Source organism: Eptatretus burgeri, chromosome 6, assembly GCF_056783735.1.
Source record: "Eptatretus burgeri isolate ZD-2024b chromosome 6, Ebu_testis_v1, whole genome shotgun sequence".
Classification (NCBI taxonomy): domain Eukaryota; kingdom Metazoa; phylum Chordata; class Myxini; order Myxiniformes; family Myxinidae; genus Eptatretus; species Eptatretus burgeri.
In genome coordinates, this window is record NC_140966.1 from 61767730 (window position 1) to 61787186 (window position 19457).

The 19457-nt window shown below is 43.8% G+C and overlaps 1 protein-coding gene across 9 annotated transcripts in view; it reads right to left on the reverse strand.

The window, feature by feature from the left end:
- Positions 1-1193: 1193 nt before the first annotated feature.
- The window catches only part of LOC147024922 (E3 ubiquitin-protein ligase Rnf220-like), a 278387-nt gene continuing 260123 nt past the window's right edge, over positions 1194-19457 (reverse strand). For 3 of the 9 annotated variants that reach the window (XM_085885323.1, XM_085885324.1, XM_085885322.1), the window contains exon 17: positions 1194-3460. In XM_085885323.1, the coding sequence (XP_085741449.1) occupies positions 3389-3460 (72 nt within the window). In that variant the 3' untranslated portion in view covers positions 1194-3388. The remainder of the gene's footprint in view (positions 3461-19457) is intronic. The other 6 variants (XM_085885326.1, XM_085885321.1, XM_085885327.1 and 3 more) reach the window with 5 other exon arrangements.

Sequence of the window (19457 nt, forward strand, 5' to 3'; positions counted from 1 at the left end):
TTGTGTGCAATCTCTGGCTGCTGTTTGCGTCATTGCTAGGAGTGTGGCTGTGCCGTTGATGCAAATCGCCCTGTAGGTTAGGGCAGGAATTTGTAATTTTTTCAGGGTGCCGGCGATAGCTTGCCTAATCGTCATGAGGGATACCGTGTGAGATCTTGAACGTCCATCAACTAATATCGGCAGGAGGGTCGCCCAGTTTAACGTCCATATGAGAGACGACGCACACAATGATCAATCACCCTGCCTGTGACACACCGGGATGACAGTTTAAAGCTGTGCTGAGATTCACACCCAGGCTGGATGGCTTCGAGATGAGTGTGCATACCTTTAGTCTCGGCCGTCCTGCCAGCCAATCCATATCCAATAAACAGCAACCTCACTTCTCACGGATGCAGGTTTGAACCCGGAAACAGGTAAAACTAGAGTTCCTAGAACACCTTCCCCTGCACAGTCTTGAGAAATAAGGATATGGGTGGGGTCTGTCAGTGACAAATTTGATTGGTCATGATGACGTAAAATGCCGTAATATTTTGTCTAAGTCCAGGTTTAAAAGTGTCTAAAAGGCGACTTGTGTTCCACTGTGTTCAAACATATAATTAAATTGAATAAAATTTTAAGGTGGTCAAGAAAACAAATTCGGAAGTTTACCACTGTTGATTCAGTGTCTTGTACACTACTTTATTTAACACGTTACATATATATATATATATATATATATATATATATATATATATATATATATATATATATATATACGTGTTGTTTGTGTCCTTATGACATCCTTAAAAACAGTAAGTTTCAATTTTGAAACTTTTTTTTTCAATTTTGCTTGACTGCCAAACAGGCCGACAGAGTAAAAAAAATGATCTCACGTCTCCCTGCGCATGTACGATCGGGACGAATAGAGAGGCAAGGTACTGTTAAACTCCAGGTTCGTTTTCCGATTCATGTTCAAAGTATAACATTCAACTGAAATTAAGTAAGTAGTTCCTCCATCATAAACTTATGTTTGTGGGCAGAGAGACAGACGGACAGATAGACAGACAGAGTGAACCAATTGCTTAACCCCGCTTTTCACTTTGTGTGCGCAGGGTAGTAATAATAATAATAATAATAATAATAATAATAATAATAATAATAATAATAATAATAAAAAAACATTGAGGCCAAAGAAGAGTTTGAAGAAACTCGCAGGGAAACAAAAGTACCAACTTGATCGTGAGGTTTTTACGAAAGAAGAGGAAAAAACAAAATAAAATAAAAGGGCAAAGACGCAGACTGTTTCGTGACATGAATTTTCTTTTTATTAAACCTTCTTTCAAAGTTCCTTTACTACAAATAAAAAAAAGAAAAACTTCACCACGAAACCTGAAAGCACACAAACTAACTTTGTACACACATAAAAGGCGGTTATATATGTACATCACATTTCACATGTTACTTTGCTTGATCGACTCATCCACTGTAAGCAAAATACATGACTCGCAGAATTATGACGTAACGCATACTTATACACTTTAAATTTTCATTCTCAATGTTACAAACATTTATACCTTGCAAAGTTTACACCCTTTTATTTCACGTGTGTCGCCCCCCTCTGTCCCCCCCCACCCCTATCTCCCAAGTATTCTGTCCGTTCTCTATATATAATAAGCACGGGTGGGTGTTGCGAGTTTTAAAAGCAGAAAACTTAACATCTATATAATGTATAGAGTCAAGCGAGGATGGATGCTAGCGTAAAGACCCGGGATTATAGATGACAGACCGGAAACCTCATTCGTTCAAGTTGCTGCTGCTGCTGCTGCTGCTGTAGGTGCATTGCCGTTGCACCATAACAGCCCCAATGGAGTTGTTAACCGCAGCGTCAACAGACAGGATAATGGAATTAAATGTAGAACTCAAATAATTAGCCATTTTGTATTATATGTACAAGTGGATATACCGCGGTTTTAGAGTCGAGAGTCGCTTCTATGTTCATATAAATTTCATTTCCTAGGACTGTTTGTGTTAATAATGGTAGCAGGTCTCGCATGATAACGATGACGACAACGACAAAAAGAACCTCTCGCTTATTATTTCCAACCGTGTTGTTTGGGGGTGGTGGGCAAGAGGTCGGACGCATTATACACCTTAATAGAGCAGTCGTGCATTGACCCCCCTCCTTAAGCATGGTATGGTGATGTAGTTGACAGTCCCAGCTGTCAATATTTACATTGTGGAAGGTCTGGGGTTAGAAGTTTGAGGTTTGAAGCCATGAGTTGGTATATCCTCGATGTCACTCTGAAATTTCTTCTTTTGAATCCATTTATTCATGTTTTATGAACTTACTTATTTATTTATTGTTGAAACGTTTCATGTAAATCACGATATTTGGAATCCAATAGCAAAGGATCGTGAATGATGAAGGGTGAACTGTATATATACACATTTAGAATCGGTCACTGTTGAGGTATCACCAGGGGAAATGCCATGTGAGTACAGACTCCGTGCACGTTTACATGGACAATTAATTAATTATATTTACAGCAAGTGCATCGAGCACACGTGGAACGAGCGAGCTTCGCGCCGTGTGTACAGGTCAGGGCGTGCATGAGGGGTAGGGGGTAACGGGTACAACATTCTCTTACAAAGATCGTGCGAAGACTTTAAACACTTTCACCCGGAAGTGAAAACGGGGTGGTTGGTGTTTGTGAACTCAGCGGCTAATGGATCGGATGCATTGCAAGTGGGAAATGACTTGCCAAGAGAATGCAGCACAGTTTGGCCTGAGGCCACAGTATTGAGGCAACGTCACTAAGTATTTCAGGTACTTCCTCTCTCTAACTTAAAAAGAAAATTCCAGAATAATAAGTTTGACCTTCTGTTAATGAAGAATAAACCTCTCAGCACTGTTTTGGGGTCGTGACGTCATCAGTGGGCGAACTGAAAATGCTGGTAAACTAAGCTCAGAGAACCTTGTGGGTGGAAAAGGAGGGGGAGGTCAAGACGCAGGTTTAGGGCACTTATTCATCTCATACTGACAATGGTGACTACAGTGTGTATTGCCATTTATGTTGCAACAGTTACTAATGTTAGTGTGGAATGGGGGAGGAGGTAATGTCACCGAAATCCAAACACCCATTATCCACTGAAAGCAAAATATCTTGTTTAAGAACACAATTCAAGATGCAATCCTCGATTGACTACACTCAGGATTATTGACAATAGTGCCATGGCTGCTTCTTTCAAATACACCTGTTTAACGTGTTTTGATGTAAAGGTAAATAAGGAACTGAAGGGAAAATGCTCCAATGTGCTGGACAATGGTGGCAATGCTCATGGGCAGGTTTTCAAATGCAAACTCCTGCCCAGCTGAAGATACCAATGTGTGGAACCTCTTGCGGTGCAATCACAGGAAGATGCGCCGGAGATCGCTCGGCGATGTGATGGTGTTGCATTGCGGACACAGTTTCTTTGCTCCCTGGGAGGATAAAAACGTGTTAGAATTCATGTGATGTGAAGTCAATGATTTAAACAACAAATACAGTGATCTGAGGCTCGTGGTGCATCATGGGTTGCACAAGTATGTCAGGAGATACATGCTGGAATGGACAAATATCACACTAAACAGGATTTGCACCTGGGAACTCGGCATCATGGGATATATGGGCTCAGGTGAAAATGCCAAACAACGTAAATTAGCATTTTCAAGCAGTGTTAATGACAAGTTAATTCTGAGGTTAGATTCCACTATATGAGTGTATGTAATAAATAGATTGCTTTTAAGATTTACAAGTCAATTGTAAGAAAAACTACTTGCTGACATCAAACTTGCAAGGCCTTTCCATAAACCCTACAAAGTCTTTGTCTATAAACCCTAAAGGTATGCCTGGTGTTGGCTTAATGGTTCGGGTGGTGGGCTTTGGATCCTAGGGTCCTGAGTTAAAATCCCGCTCAGCTGTTGAATTAATACCAGGTGAGGTTAACTCGACCTGTCATCCTTCTGAGGTCAGCAAAATGAGTGCCAGCATGCTGATATCCTGTGTCGGAGTGGCGACCCGTCCAGGATTGTGCCCAATAACCAAGGAGACTGCTTAAGCAGCACCAACGCTCTGCACAGAGCATGGTCCCAATCTCCTCTCCTCCTCCTCCTAAAGGACTTTGTCCGTAAAACCTAAAAGTCTTTGTCTGTAAACCCTACAACGTCTTTGTCCGTAAAGCTACAAGGTCTTCGCCTGTAAAGCTACAAGGTCTTTGTCCATAAACGCTGCAAGGTCTTTGTCCGTAGCTCAATGGAGTACTGCTCTCCCCTATGGGCTGGCACCCCTCTGTCACATGGCCCCTTTGTATGTTGGTCGCCTTTTTACCCTCTATCTCCTTGCTCTTCCATGAGCTTCAATGTTAAAGAAAACGAAATCAGTACAATATCAGTTGCAGCGCGCACACACGCACACACGCACGCACGCACGCACCCACACACACCTCTGTATGTCCCAGGTATCTCTATTCACTCTGCTCTTCTTTCCATCTCTGCTGAACCTTTATTTTTCTTTTTCACTACTCATCTCAAACTCCCTTCTTCCCTTCCTTTTCTTTTCTCAAGTCCAACTCTCATTTACATTATTCCTACCCTTCTATTTTGGCAGGAATATACACACAATACGTATCATAATAAACTGTCATTCAGAGGAGAACTTAAAGCTGATTGTCCCATCTGCCTGGGCTTGCTTAGAGAATAAAAAAATAAACCATTGTATCTTTCACAATAATAAGTGTTTAAGTTCGGTATTAAGGTACAAACAAGATTTCTAGAGCGGGAAGAGACATCAGGACGAACGGGGGCAAAGGGTGGGGGGAGGGGGTAGCAGGACCGCCAGGATGTGAGGACAGGGATGGGGAGGGGTTAAAGAACTCGATGCACAGGTAAATTAGTCTTCCTTTCCTTCTTCTCACCCAATTTTTTGGAAAACAGGATGACTAATTTTTCGGTCAGCGAAGCGACGGGTATCGGCTCTGCTAGTTCGGACATAATATAAAAGGTAAATAGTCCATTCACATTTTCATCGTCAGAGTCAATAAACTTTCTCGAAACTTCAGTGATAAAGCTGCAATGAGTTCAAAAGTTTCAATATTGTTGTTTCACAAGAGGAAACTGGATGACAAAGCCCCATCTCGCACAACAATAACAAGAAAAAGAGCAATCAGAGATTGCAGATTCTCGCCAGAACTTGTTTTGTGTGGTGTTTGTGCAGTTTTGTGTGGTGTATTTTGTATGGTGTTTGTGTACTGGTGTTACGTAATTAAGAATAGACATAACTAGAACTGCCACTTTATAACTGGTGGCAGTGATGACCGGGTACAAAGAAGTCCCGCCTTGATGCAACCCCGCTTTGATCGGACACCTGACCCTGACCCTTAACGTTTATTATTATTATTGTTATTCAATTTAATTCAGAATGGGATTAAAATAAATTCAATTCAAATCAATGGAAGACTAAATAGGTGTAGTCCTGCATTGGAGTCATCACAAGGAACCCAAACAAGCAAATAGAAAAGATGAAGTCATCAGGAGGAAACTGGATAGGATTCACATTTCAGCTTCTACTCCTCTCCCCTTAAACCCATCCAGGCACAGCCACAAGTGAGCCTAATTCAAAAAAATATATATTCTGGCTGCCAGACCATACGTCCTATCAAGTTGAAATTTAAAACTTATATTCCGAAACATGACTACATCATAATTATGAAGTTTTACGTTGATTGATTAAGCAGTTCCAGAGAAAAAAATATTTCATATTTTTCTTCAATCCAATATGGCTGCCAAACCATGTGACCTATCAATTATTCCTTAACAAACTTAACAATGAAAAGCACTAAAGTTCTGTGCGGAAAAACAAACAGACAGACAAAAACAAACGGACCCAAATACAATACCCTCTCCTCTGGTGAGGGTAATAATGTACTCCTTTAAAAGCAACAGGCTGCCCATCGAAGCACTTTTAAAAGAAAGAGCAATATCTCCTTTTGCTGATGTGGACATTGTGACGGAGACAAGTCACAATTGCCAATGGCGTTGAACTCGATCACAAGTAGACTAGACCAGGTGGGACAGGTAGATCATCCCACCCTGAAGATCGTTAATGAGCTTGCTAGGTTATTCACTGACAATTCAATCGTGACGAGCCAGTTGTCCTGACACGATTTCAACTTCCTTCATTCGTGTGTAGCATGTGGTTGCTGGTTTGCATCAATCCTGGGAGTGTGGCTTTGCCATTGATGCAGTACCCCCCTGTAGGTTAGGGTAGGAATATGTCATTTGTTCAGGGTGCCGGCAATAACTTTCCTACTCTTCGTGAAAGACTCCTTGTGACCTTTAACATGCACCAATTAATGCTAACAAATGGGACACCCAGCTTAACGTCCATCCGAGACACGGTGCACTCATTACTGCATCACCCCACGTGCAAAACATCAGGGTGACAGTTTATAGCTAGTTCGAGGTTTGAACACAGGCTAGATGGCTCAGATGTAGTGCCCATTCCTCTGGGCTATCCTGCTGACTCGATAACTCGACTTGTTGAAATTTCGAATCAAAATCCTTAAAACTGTGTCATCAGCTGGATTTTCATCGACCCACAACCGCTGGGATGCCAGTCGAGCATCCTCACCGATGAGCAACCATCATAAACCTCTGCGCATTATTTCACAACAATAACCACAGGGATACACAGAGTTCTGGCCGCCAGTGTGTAAAGGTCCCAATAATTTGAAGCTTGTGACTGTGGAAAAATCAAAATCGTCTGAAGCCATAATGCAGCAATGCGCCTCGTATGCGACTGCAGGGATTGCCTGGGTCTTAAGAGCACCGCATAAACTTTGTTGTTGACAATTTCTTTCGCGAAAAAAGCACTGGCAGTGAATGCTGAACGAGGTAACGATCACAGTGCAAGTAAAATTTTATATTTGAACAAATGCACCATCACACAGCTGTTCTTTGAAACACAAGTTAAATTATAGTTCCTCAGCCAAAGAGTGCATTCTGCGTTATTGTTTTGCTCCATCAGTTCTGAAAGGTTCGACTGATATGACAAGTGGAATTGTGAAAATTGCCATTCCGTTGAGTCCGACCATCAGAGCCCCAGAATGCACGCTTTCGACGCACTCAGACTGCGTCATTTCATCCGAAACAGGCACAAAGCTGCCATATTTGTACCTATTTCAGACGAGCTGCCAATACGCATCTGCGTGATGGGAAACCTTGCTCTGATCCTGTGGATGAAATTGAAAAGAAGATGTGGCAGGCTTCAGCAATTATGGCAATCGATTGCCAAGGAGCGTTTATTGTCGGTAGCTGGTTGATGTGTTAGTAGTTTTTAAATGGCAATCTCGCCGAGGCAATTTGACCTTACAGACCGAAGAGCAGGAATCAAGTGCAGTGGGGTCAGAGAAAAACCAAGCTAAAAGAAGATAATCAGAATAATCCAAATTCCTGGAATCATTGCTGGATATGTTGCGACAGAGTTGCCAATATGAGATTAAGAGCATTAACTTTGGTGCTGAGGATTGGGGAACAGCGATGAGTGGAATCTACACACAGTGCCAACAGAAAGTCTACACCCCCTTTCAAAATTTTCACCTTTTGTTGCCTCATAGCCTGGAATTAAATTGCATTAAATCAGACCTTTTCCACCTGTATTTACACATTGTAACCCACAACTTCCAAATGAAAAACAAATTCGACAAATTTCAGGAAATTAACTAAAAATACAAAACTAGAATATCTTGGTTGGATAAGTGTCCACGCATCTTATTAGAGCAACTGTAAATTAGCTCAGGTGTAACCAATCGCTTTCAAAATTACACACCAAGTTAATTGGCCTCCACCTGTGTTAAATTGTAGTGATTCTGATTATTTCAGGATAAAATCAGCTGTTCCTGGAGGTTTGCTCTGCTGGGTAGTGCATTTCACAGCAAAGACTCAGCCATGAGCACCAAGTCGCTTTCAAAAGACCTCCGGGATAAAGTTGTGGAGAAGCACAGATCAGGGGATGGGTATAAAAATATTTCAAAGACCTGAAATATCCCTTGGAGCACAGTCAAGACAATCATTAAGAAGTGAAAGGCGTATGCTACCACCAAGACACAGGCCTCGATCAGGCCATCCCTCCAAACTGCATGACCAAGCAAGGAGGAGATTGATCAGAGGCCACCAAAAGGCTAATGTCTACTTTAAAAGAACTACAGGCCTTTTCTGGTCACTGTATGCACGTGACAACAATATCCCAAGCACTCCACAAGTCTGGCCTGTACAGGAGGGTGGCAAGAAGTTAGTCATTACTCAAAAAAGCCCACCTTGAATCCTGTTTGAGGGATGCAAAAAAACACTCCAAAGATTCTGTAGCCATGTGGCAAAAAGTTTTGTGGTCTGATGAAACCCAGATGGAACCATTTGGCCTAAATGCAAAATGTTACATTTGGCACAAACCCAACACAGGACATCACCCAAAGAACACCATCCCTACTGTGAAGCATGGTGGGGGCAGCATCATGTTATGGAGATGTTTCTCATCAGCAGGGACTGGGGCACTTATCAGGATAGAAGGGAAAATGGATGGAGCAAAATACAGAAAAATCTTAGAGGAAAACCTGCTGCCCTCTGCAAGAAAGCTGAAATTGGGATGGAAGCTCACCTTTTAGTATGACAACGACACGAAGCACAAAGCCAAAGCTACACTGTCGTGGCTAAAGAACAAAAACATAAATGTCCTTGAGTGGCCCAGTCAGGGCCCCGACCCAAATCCAATTGAAAATCTGTGCCATGACTTGAAGATTGCTGCCCGTCAACGCTCCCCATGCAATTCGACTGAGCTTGAACAGTATTGTTCAGAAGAATGGGAAAATATTGCACAATCAGGGTGTGGAAAGTTGGTGGAGACCTATCCCAACAGACTCACACCTGTAATTGCTGTAAAAGGGGCTTCCACCAAGTATTAACCTGGGGGGGGGGGGTGGACACTTATCAAACCAAGATATTCTAGTTTTCTATTTTTCATGAATTTTCTGACATTTGTAGAATTTATTTTTCACTTGGAAGTCGTGGGTTATGATGTGTAAATAAAGGTGGAAAAAGTCTGATTTAATGCAATTTAATTCCAGGATATAAGGCAACAAAAGGTGAAAATTTTGAAAGGGGGTGTAGACGTTCTATCGGCACTGTCTTAAATATGCAAAATAATTATTGATCGCTGGGACCTTTTTATTATGCTTCTATATACCCCAAATAGTCCTCCATCCTTTCCTCCCCTTACTCTAACCTCTTCTTACCATTCTTACTTTTCACCAACTATTTCTCCACCCTTCAAACCCCTCCTCATATTCTTACCCCAATGCTCCCCTCTCTGAGACCAACGCTTTGGATACATACAGAGTTTGTCGATGATCCCTCACAAGATCTCACTATAAATTATGTGATGGAGTTTTTTATTTTTGTGCCTCAAAAGAGATTTTGCACTCATAAGCATGTTTCTGATGACCTGTGATTATGTCGATATACCTGAGAAACGAGTAGTGGTAGAAATGAGTAGGCACTATGAAAAAACGAGGAGAGTAGTGTTATCTCTCAACTGGGAAATTGAGTTAATGTCTTGTGAAAACAAAAAAACATCATGCAGAAAACAGCAGGGATAAATAACAAGTAAATCTAAACTCGTACTGAAATGACAACAAGCATTATAAGATCTCGGCTCATGGGAAGAGTGAGGAGATGTTGGGCAAAAAGGCAACACACTGATAGTGAGGCAGTGGGGGCAGCAGTTGGATCTAGCAAGCGAGAGGATGAGGAGAGAGGAGATGAGGAAATCTGCAAATAAGAGGGTTGGATCTGATGTGGTTAAGGTGCTAGAAAAGGTCATAGGTAAGGATGGGAGGAGATCTGAGGTGACAGTGCACCACCAACTGAAAGTACTGGGTGGAAGAGTGGGATAGAACAGCTTAAGGAATATGGTCCCACACATAGGAATAAAGAGCAACAAAGGAATGGACATGTGTGGAAAGACTAGAATTTTGGAGTTCAACCAGGAGGTGGTTACTGGAAGAACGCGTGCATCGAGAATTAGCTGGGGATGGTGGAGGGATGAAAGAACAGGAGCAAGACCGCAGGAGAGGCGGTAGAAAACACAAAGGCCACCGACCTGTCTGCAATGTGAGAATAACAGGCCATGAGCTTTGGCCTCATCACAGGGAATTCCAATAATGCCGAGAGCTTTATATTCTACGGAATCCAGGAGAGACAGACGTGAAGTGGGGGCTCGAGGCCATAGGGAAGATAAGTGCTCCATTGGGCTACAGACAAAGGTCTTCTTGGCTATGAGTAGTTCTGATTTGAAGGAATGATTTGAAACAATGGAGAATGCCGTCTGTGGTTGGCTTTGCTACTTGGGCAGGCCAGGAGAGGTCATGATATGCCTGGTGTTGGCTTAATGGTTAGGGTGGTGGGCTTGGGATCCCAGGGTCCTGAGTTCAAATCCCGCTTAGCTGTTGAATTAATACCAGGTGGGGTTAACTCCACCTGTCATCCTTCCGAGGTCGGCAAAATGAGTGCCAGCATGCTGGTATCCTGTGTCGGAGTGGCGACCCGTCCAGGATTGTGCCCAATAGCCAAGGAGACTGCTTCGGCAGCACTGAACACTCTGCACAGAGTATGGTCCCAATGGATGGATGGATGGATGGAGAGGTCATGACTGATGATGAGGACTAGAAGTTCAAGAGCCTGGACCCCCTCCAGTGAATGACCATGGAAACAGACAGGTGTATTCCTTTGACAATCTTTCCGGAGGAACAGGGTGAGGCTGTGAGATTTGCCAGGATTGAAAAAAACCTGTCAGTAAATTTGTCAGTACAGTATAACATAGTTAGACATGTTGCTCAAAGTGCAAATGATCTGGTAAATGACCCGATTTCAATAGACATCATTTTGCAAAAGGAAAGACATAGATAAACGTCATTTATGTTGGGGTTAACCACATGATGAAATGGTTAACCACACGGTGACTGCGAATGAGGTAATTGCCGGGCGGACCTTTTGTAAGCTTTGCAGGACAATGAGAAGGAAACGGTTTTGCTCTCCTGTATGACTCACTATCAACCAGGACTGTCCAATTCACATAAGGAAAAGCATATTCAAGATCTTAGAGAAGGTTGCTTCTTGCATAAATGCCCTCGGAGATAAACCACGACGGGTGTGATAACAATCGACAGTAATCGAAAAATCACACCAATGTACAGTAAGCCTTGATTACGCAAACATAAATGTTTTGTTCAGAAAAAAAAAAAACATAATAATATACCCTCTGAGTTCTGCTTGTCTGACACGATTTAGTGCCTGCCGTGGCATTTTAATAACGAGATGTTCGACAGCTGCATAAATCAGACTATCAGCTAGAATCATCTTATTCACAAAAATAAGGCTTTTTAGATATTCTACAAGCTCAGTTGTTGCATAAATATCATTATGAAAGAACAATGAACCGAATTATGAATCCTAATTTGAGGCAATACGTTCATAGAATGTATCAATACGCCTTCTGAGCTGCAGGTGTCCTCCATGATTGAGTACCTACTGTTGTTGTACAGGGTCTAAGGCTTTTGGAGGAGACATTAGACACCACTAGACTTTTTGAGTTCAGGAACTTCAACACAGGAGGAGACCATTATTCCCATCACTTCTGCGCTAGTATTGCCAACATATGGATATTTCTCCATCCTCTAACCTTTTAAAATGCTGAGCGTCAAGCTAAGAAGCAGCACATGACATTTTTAAAGTCTTTGGTATGACTCGGCCATGGTCGGATTCGAACCACTGACCTTCTAGAGTCAGAACGGATGCTCTTATCATGATGCCACAGTGTCTAGATCAGACAAACACAACCGAGATCTTAAGGGAAGTGATGCAACTTCCTGGAGCACTCTGGGTGCCAGCAATGCCATCTTGTGGCATTGTTTTTCTCTCTCCAGCCAGCAGGGCAATTAAGGACAAATCTCCATCCCCCTTTCCATGAGATACTATCCCATGGGGTTTACCTATGTTTTATCTTCCAAATGCTGAGCACCAAGCAAATAAGCAGCACATGCCTTTTTAAAAGTCCATGTTACGAAATGATCGGGGTAAGGATTGAACCACCGATGTATCGGACTCAGAGTGGGCTCTTTAACCGCAATGCCACAAATGTCTGGTGTTAATAATTCTCCAAAAATATGAAAACCCAACACATTAGCATAGAAACATAGACTCGACAACACCACTGGCAACACCTGCAACACCTGCAACACCTGCAATCTCTGCCAGGCCATCCTACCCACAATAAAACGCATTATGAAAGACCGTGCGTCCTGGCTCCACGAAGGCAAGAGCACAACATTTTATATGTGAGGGATCTCTGGGTCGGTTCCGGGAGATCAATCGGCTATCTCCATGCTGTGGGCCTGTTCGAGCAGGACTTACTGGGGCTAATCAACAACAACAACAAACAACATGCAAGAATGCAAGAAGGCCATCGAGGGAAAATTGGGTAGGGGAGCAGAGTGAGTGGCTCTTGTTTTATCTCTGCTCTTACTTCATCACATATTGCATGCAAGAAGGCCATCGAGGGAAAATTGGGTAGGGGAGCAGAGTGAGTGGCTCAATAATAAATAAATAAAAATCTAACCACTTTCATTTCAATGAAAAATTGTTTGAAAAAATTAAAATCCTTCTCCATCAGTATTCACCAACACAAAAGGTATCCTCACATGAATTGCACCAAAAGAATTCCAGTAGCCCTTTTGAAAGCAGATGTAACACACCAGTCCAGTACAACAAATATTGGGGCATTACTTAACAAAACTGCAAGAAATGTTCAAGAGAACGAGTAAGAAATCTTTTAATTGAAATTAAATATTTAAGGAAAAGTTTAAATTTACTTTGTTTCTCCATTCGAGCTTCTTTTATTTTTTTTTTTTTACCCTCTCCACAATATCGCTTAATTTTTTTACAACTTTCGTAAAGTGCTGTAGTGTGTGTACGGAGAGAAGGTGAACAAGAAACAAGTGAAAGGAAAATAAGATATTTACACTGAGAGCGCGACGAGACGTTTGCCAATTGCCTCCAAAAAAATTCCTCTGAAAGTTCAATAATCAATATAGCATTACATTCAGCGAGCTGAGAACACAAATAAATGTGGGATAAATGGTCAGAGTTGAAAGGTATTGTGGGAGAACAATAGCATAAGTTTAAAGCTAGTTTACGGACAGAGCGGTCAAGGTCTGGCGAACCTCCTATAGGGGACGTCCGTATATTATGTTCATTATTTTTCAGCAATTTTTGAACCAAACGCTCTCCATAATGCTGGAACAAATACCCCAACGCAATAATTACAAAAGGCTTTGTGAGCATCCCACTCCTTTCACACACCTAGACGCCACAACACTCCACTATGCTGGGAGAACGTCCCACCAATCCATCCACCTATGCATTACGTAATATATGGACAGCCACATGATGATCATCATCATCAGCCCGTTTTCAGTCAACTGGAGGATTGAATGATGGAGGGCTACCTCAAGGATATTGACATGCCACACTTGCCAAATGCGAGTTGGTGAACGAATTTGGGCAGGAATTAGGAATTTGTTCAGAGTACCAGAAATAACTTTCCTATTCTTTGTGAAATACACCGTAGGATCTTTAATGTCCATCCGATGCATGGTGTACCTTGTCCTACCTGCGAAATACCAGGGTGACAGTTTATCGCTGCGTCAGGATCCAGACCCAGGCGAGACAGCTCAGAGGAGTGTGCGCATACAGCACGAAGGCCCCCAACAAGTATAAATTGATCCTGGACATTTTCAAAAAGTTCCGCACAGATGGAGGGTCCATAAAAGATATTTGCTGTAGAGCTTGTCAGAAAGATCTTTGCGTGACTGATTAATGAGCCACCAACATCTGCACCGGGTAGTCTAGAATGTTCAACAATTAATCCCTGGCTGCCGATTCCTTATGATTCCGTTATTGCAAATCTGCTTCAGAGGATTTCTTTCAAAGTCATGATCTACTTTGCCCATCTCATAAAATGCTCATCACTCGGAAAGGTGGACCAGCATTATATTTGCATATTCTGTTCAAATTATTAACCTCCCCTTAGTAATTCATTTTGCTGAAAATAATGAAATGCTGGTTACAACTTGTGCCCGACTTTATTTAATTTATTGCTCTTCACATCAAAAACAAGATGTCCAAACATCTTCATTAGGATCGTTTTATATGTCACTGTAAGTCCGCATCTCTTCCTTTTCACGCTCACCACCTGCTCAATTAAATGGCCGAAAATGTTTTATTCATCCCAATGTGTTCCTGTCCCATGCCAAATGCAGCCTTATCCACCATGTAATGATCTTACCAGATATTTGTTTTGTACGAAATCGAAAATCATGTTTAATTGACATTTTCCCAGCTGCAATGTTGGATCGTCTGATAACCCGTGAGGGAATTGATCAGTATCAACAAAAAAGTGTAAATAGGATGCAAATAGAATGGACATTAATTCAATTGGAAAATTTAGGACTCACATAAACTTCTACATTTCTTGAGTTAAATACAAACCAATTTTAAAAATTCTATACACATGGTGGTTTGGTGGTATGTGACGTCAACGAACTACGGCTATTACTACTACAACTACAACTGATTTATTTTTAGGCACTAATAATTATTCACACTTTTTTGTGGTGTGGGCCAGGTAATGTTTTTACCCCAAGTCTTTCACAAACTGACAGGTCTAACATTCAACTGAAGGTAAATTGAGGTGGTGGAAGAAGGCGGTTGTGGGGAAGGGGAGAATAAATTTGATCAGAGCGCTGGCAATAACTTGCCGACTCTTCGTGAAAGACATCAGAATATTTTTAACATCCACTAAAACCAGTACTGCACTGGCAGACAAATCCAACGGTTTAACACCAACGTGGATAGAGCACGTATGGATGTCTCACCCTGCAAACAAAACACCAAAGTGACAATTTATGGTTGACAGGATTCGAACCCAGACTCGACAGCTCGAATGTTAGATTACATAACTCTCGGCTACCCTGCTGTTTTTGCAAGTCCACCAGAGCTGTGCCTTTGGCAAGAGAGACGAAGACATGATGTTGGCCGAACATCATTGGGAAACCTTAAGGCAAACCATCCATTCCCAGTTAAAAGCCATTCTTGAATGAACATTAGCAATATGTGTATGACCGACCATGAGGTCAAAGGGCGGAGGAGCTCCTTGTGAGCCAACGGCCATCCATATCTAGTGCCCAACTGTGTCTGCGGACGTCCTCCTCCAGTTGGGTTACTTTTTTATCAGGAGGTTGGTGGCAGGATTTGCACTCCGGCCACCGTAAAACCCTTCATTCTGCAAAACACAAAAAAATCTGAAAACCCACTCCGTGGGAGTACCTCCTGTGCAGCTTCCCTTCACAGGGCAGCTCACCGGATGAGGGATTGGGGCAAAGTCTTCGGGACCCCCAATCTTTGATGATAGGAGGGAAACCACGGGGTAACATCCCTGGGTCAGATTGCGGGAGAGTGTGTCGGAATGGTGCTGAGGTGTCATCCACCAGACGGCGGTCTCCTTGGGTTAACCTGAGGCGGTCCCTTCGGGTGGGTGCCTGGAATGTCCTATCCCAAAGAGAGGATGATCACCTGTCTCTGTTGTCATCTGAGCTCAAGCGTTTGGACATCGGGATTGCAGCTCTCTCTGAGGTTCGGAGACCGGATTGCGGCGAGATAATGGTGGGTGGTTACACCTACTATTGGTCTGGTCGCTCTGATGGTTGCCATACCCAAGGAGTTGCTGTGGCTGTGTCCAATAAGCTGACCCCAATGATAATTGAGGTAACACCGGTCAACGAGCATATTATGAGATTAAGTATTCGTCACTCCATAGATGTAATTTCCCTGGTCTCTGTTTATGCTCTGACTGAGGTGAGTGATCTCACCGTGAAGGATACATTCTACGCCACGCTCGAGTCTGTGGTTCATCAGTGCCCCAGACGAGATAAACTTCCAGTCTTGGGGGATTTCAATGCATCGACTGGAACTGATAGGGATGGTTATGAGATGTGTGTTGGTCCCCATGGGTCAGGAACTATGAACCAGAATAGCACTAAGTTCCTTGACTTTGCAAGAAATCATGGACTTAGGGTGGCTGGTTCATGGTTTCAGCGCCCACAAGCTCATCGCTGGACTTGGTATTCCAACGATGGTGGTGCGGCAAAGGAGATTGACCATGTCCTCATTGACGGTCGCTGGAGGATGATCCAGAACTGCAGGGTCTACCGGAGTGCTCAGTTCCTCAATACTGACCACAGGCTTGTTGTAGCAACTCTAAAGCTGCACCTTAAATCCTGGAGAATGGTGCCATCCCAGCCTAGGCTGGATGTTGCCAAGCTCAGGGATGAGAGACTAGCTGAGAAGTTTGCGAACAGGCTGAGTGGGCACTTGGGGGGTCTGGGTGCTTTGGGGGATCCTGAAGAGTTGTGGAGTGCCTTCAAGACCACCATCCTTGATGTTGCCGGTGGATGTCTTGGAACTCACCGCAGGGCAAAGAAGAATTTTGTCTCTCAAGGGACACTGGATACCATTGACCAGAGTCACAGGGCCAGGCTGAATGGCAGAGCTGAGCTGTTCAGGGAGCTGAGGCATAAAACTGTACATGCACTGAGGGAGGACAAGGAGGCCTATGTGCGAGGAATCTGTGAGGGGGTGGAGCATCACCTGTGGACAGGTGATTCTCGTCCCGCTTACAGGGGAATTCGCGCATTGCGTTCATCCAAGCCCATCCCTCGGAGCACTGCAGTTAGAGCAGAGAGTGGTAGGCTCTTGACAGAGGAGTCTGAAGTGAAGGCCCGCTGGGCCGGTTACTTTGAGCGGTTGTACCAGGCTGATCCCCCAGCTGTCGAGTTGGACGTCAAGGGTGTTACAATCCCTGTTGCTGACCCTCAAATCAACTGTGGTCCACCTTCACTTGTGGAAACACGGGCTGCGGTGAACCGGTTGAAATGGGGCAAAGCTCCAGGGATCTGTGGCATCCATGCTGAACTTCTCAAGGCTGGTGGAAATGCTGCACTTGTGTCGTTGCATGCAGTTCTGTGCTCTGCCTGGAACACAGGCATCATCCCAACTGACTGGAAGAGGGGTCTTGTTGTCCCTCTCTGGAAAGGGAAGGGTGATCGCCAAGACTGTAACAACTACCGAGGGGTGACGCTGCTCTCAGTGCCGGGCAAGGTCTTTGCTCGGATAATTCTCGACAGGGTTCGCCACCATCTGCTTGAGCACCAGCGTCCAGAGCAGTCAGGCTTTACACCAAAGAGGTCAACGATTGATCGTATCCTTGCTCTTCGTGTCCTCACTGAACACAGACGAGAGTTTCGGCAGGGGCTGCTTGCAGCCTATGTTGATCTCTGTAAAGCGTTCGATTCAGTGAATCGGGATGTCCCCTGGAGGATTCTTGGTCTTCGTGGGGTGCCACCAAAACTGATCGATCTGATGTCTGAACTCCACTCTGGTACTGAGAGTGCTGTGAAGTGTGGTGGTACCATCTCCAACTTATTTCCAGTTGTTACTAGAGTTCGTTAGGGGTGTGTACTGGCCCCCACACTTTTCAGCACTTGTATGGACTGGATTTTAGGGAGGATGTTGGAGAGATCAAGCTGTGGTGCATTGTTTGGGAATGTCAAGATCTCAGACCTTGATTTTACAGATGATGCAGTCATCTTTGCGGAGACTTTAGATATCCTTTTGGGGGCCCTCGAGGTGCTGAATGAGGAGTCGGAGCCGCTGGGATTACGGGTTTCTTGGGTCAAAACTAAGATCTAGGCTTTCGGTGACATCTTGGATGCTGCTGTCCTGTCTGTGTCTGTTTGTGGTGAGGATGTTGAGGTCATGGAGAGATTCACTTACCTTGGCAGTGAGATTCATGTCTCTGCTGGCTGTGAGTCAGAGGTCAATAGACGTCTGGGTCGGGCCTGGGGAGTCATGGATTCGCTGGATCATGGGGTGTGGCGCTGCCGGTACCTGTGCGGGAGGACGAAAGTCCGAGTCTTCAGGTCCTTGGTACTTCCAGTCTTGCTCTATGGATGCGAGACTTGGACTCTGACCAAGGATCTGAGATGGAGACTTAATTCCTTTGGTACCAGGTCTCTTCGGAGAATCCTTGGCTATCGCTGGTCGGACTTTGTGTCCAACGAGCGGTTGCTGAGAGAGACTCAAATGAGATTTGTTACCTGCATAGTCTGTGAGCGTCAGTTGCGGCTGTATGGACGTGTGGCTCGTTTTCCTGACGCTAATCCTGGTAACCAGATTCTCTCAGCGGGGGAGTCTCGTGAGTGGAGCAGGCCAGTGGGCCAACCACGTGCCTCGTGGTTGCAGCAGGTTGACCATCATCTCAAGGAGATGGGGATGGGCCTGGCATCTGCCTGGGGGATGGCCAGACGGAGGCCCCTGGAGTACCGGCGGAAAGTAGACGCAGCGACGCGCTGTTCTGGCACATGCTCCCATACCTGACCTGACCATGAGGATGCCAACCCAAGCCCGGCATTGGACCAATGGGGCTGTGCCAGCTGAAAATGGGCAATGCACAGCCATGTTTCTGGCTCTTCCTTACTTTGTTTTTGTTTTGTTATGTTGCTCTTCCTTATTTCAGCTTTACTATGTATACTACCGGTCAAAAGTTTTAGAACAACCCTATCTTTCCAGTTTTTACTGAAATTTAAGCAGTTTAATGTTTCAATGTACTCTGCAATTAAAGCAAAGAACAAATAAACAATTGCAGATAAAAAAAAAGAAATCATGGAATCGTTTTGTTGAATAAAATTTAATCTAAATTTTTGACTCATCAAAGTAGCCACCTTTTGCAGATATAACAGCCGAACATACTCGTGACATTCTTACCACAATGGAAATCAAATATTGTCCGGAAAGTTCTTCCCAACACTGTTGCAGAAGTTCCCACAAATGTGTTGAACTTGCAGGTTGCTTTGCTTTCACCCTTCTGTCCAGTTCATCCCAAACCAGCTCGATGGGGTTTAAGTCTGGAGACTGTGCTGGCCATTCCATGATTTGAAGCCGACTGTCTTGTTCTTTTCTTCTAAGGCAGTTCTGACATAGCATGGAGGTATGTTTTGGGTCGTTATCTTGCTGTAGGATGAACACCTGACCAACTAGGCAGAGACCAGAGGGTATTGCATTGCGCAAAATTTCATTACCTCTGCCACTGAAGGTGAAGGAGGTTATGTTTTCACCCCTTTCCATCTTTTTGTTTGTTTCAATTGTTTGTCTTTTTGTTTGCATTTTGTGCAGGATATCTCAAAAAGTTGTGGACGAATTCGGATGAAATTTGGTGGACAGGTTCGGTGTGTGGCACGGACGAATTGGTTCGATTTTGGTGAAGATCGGAATCTGG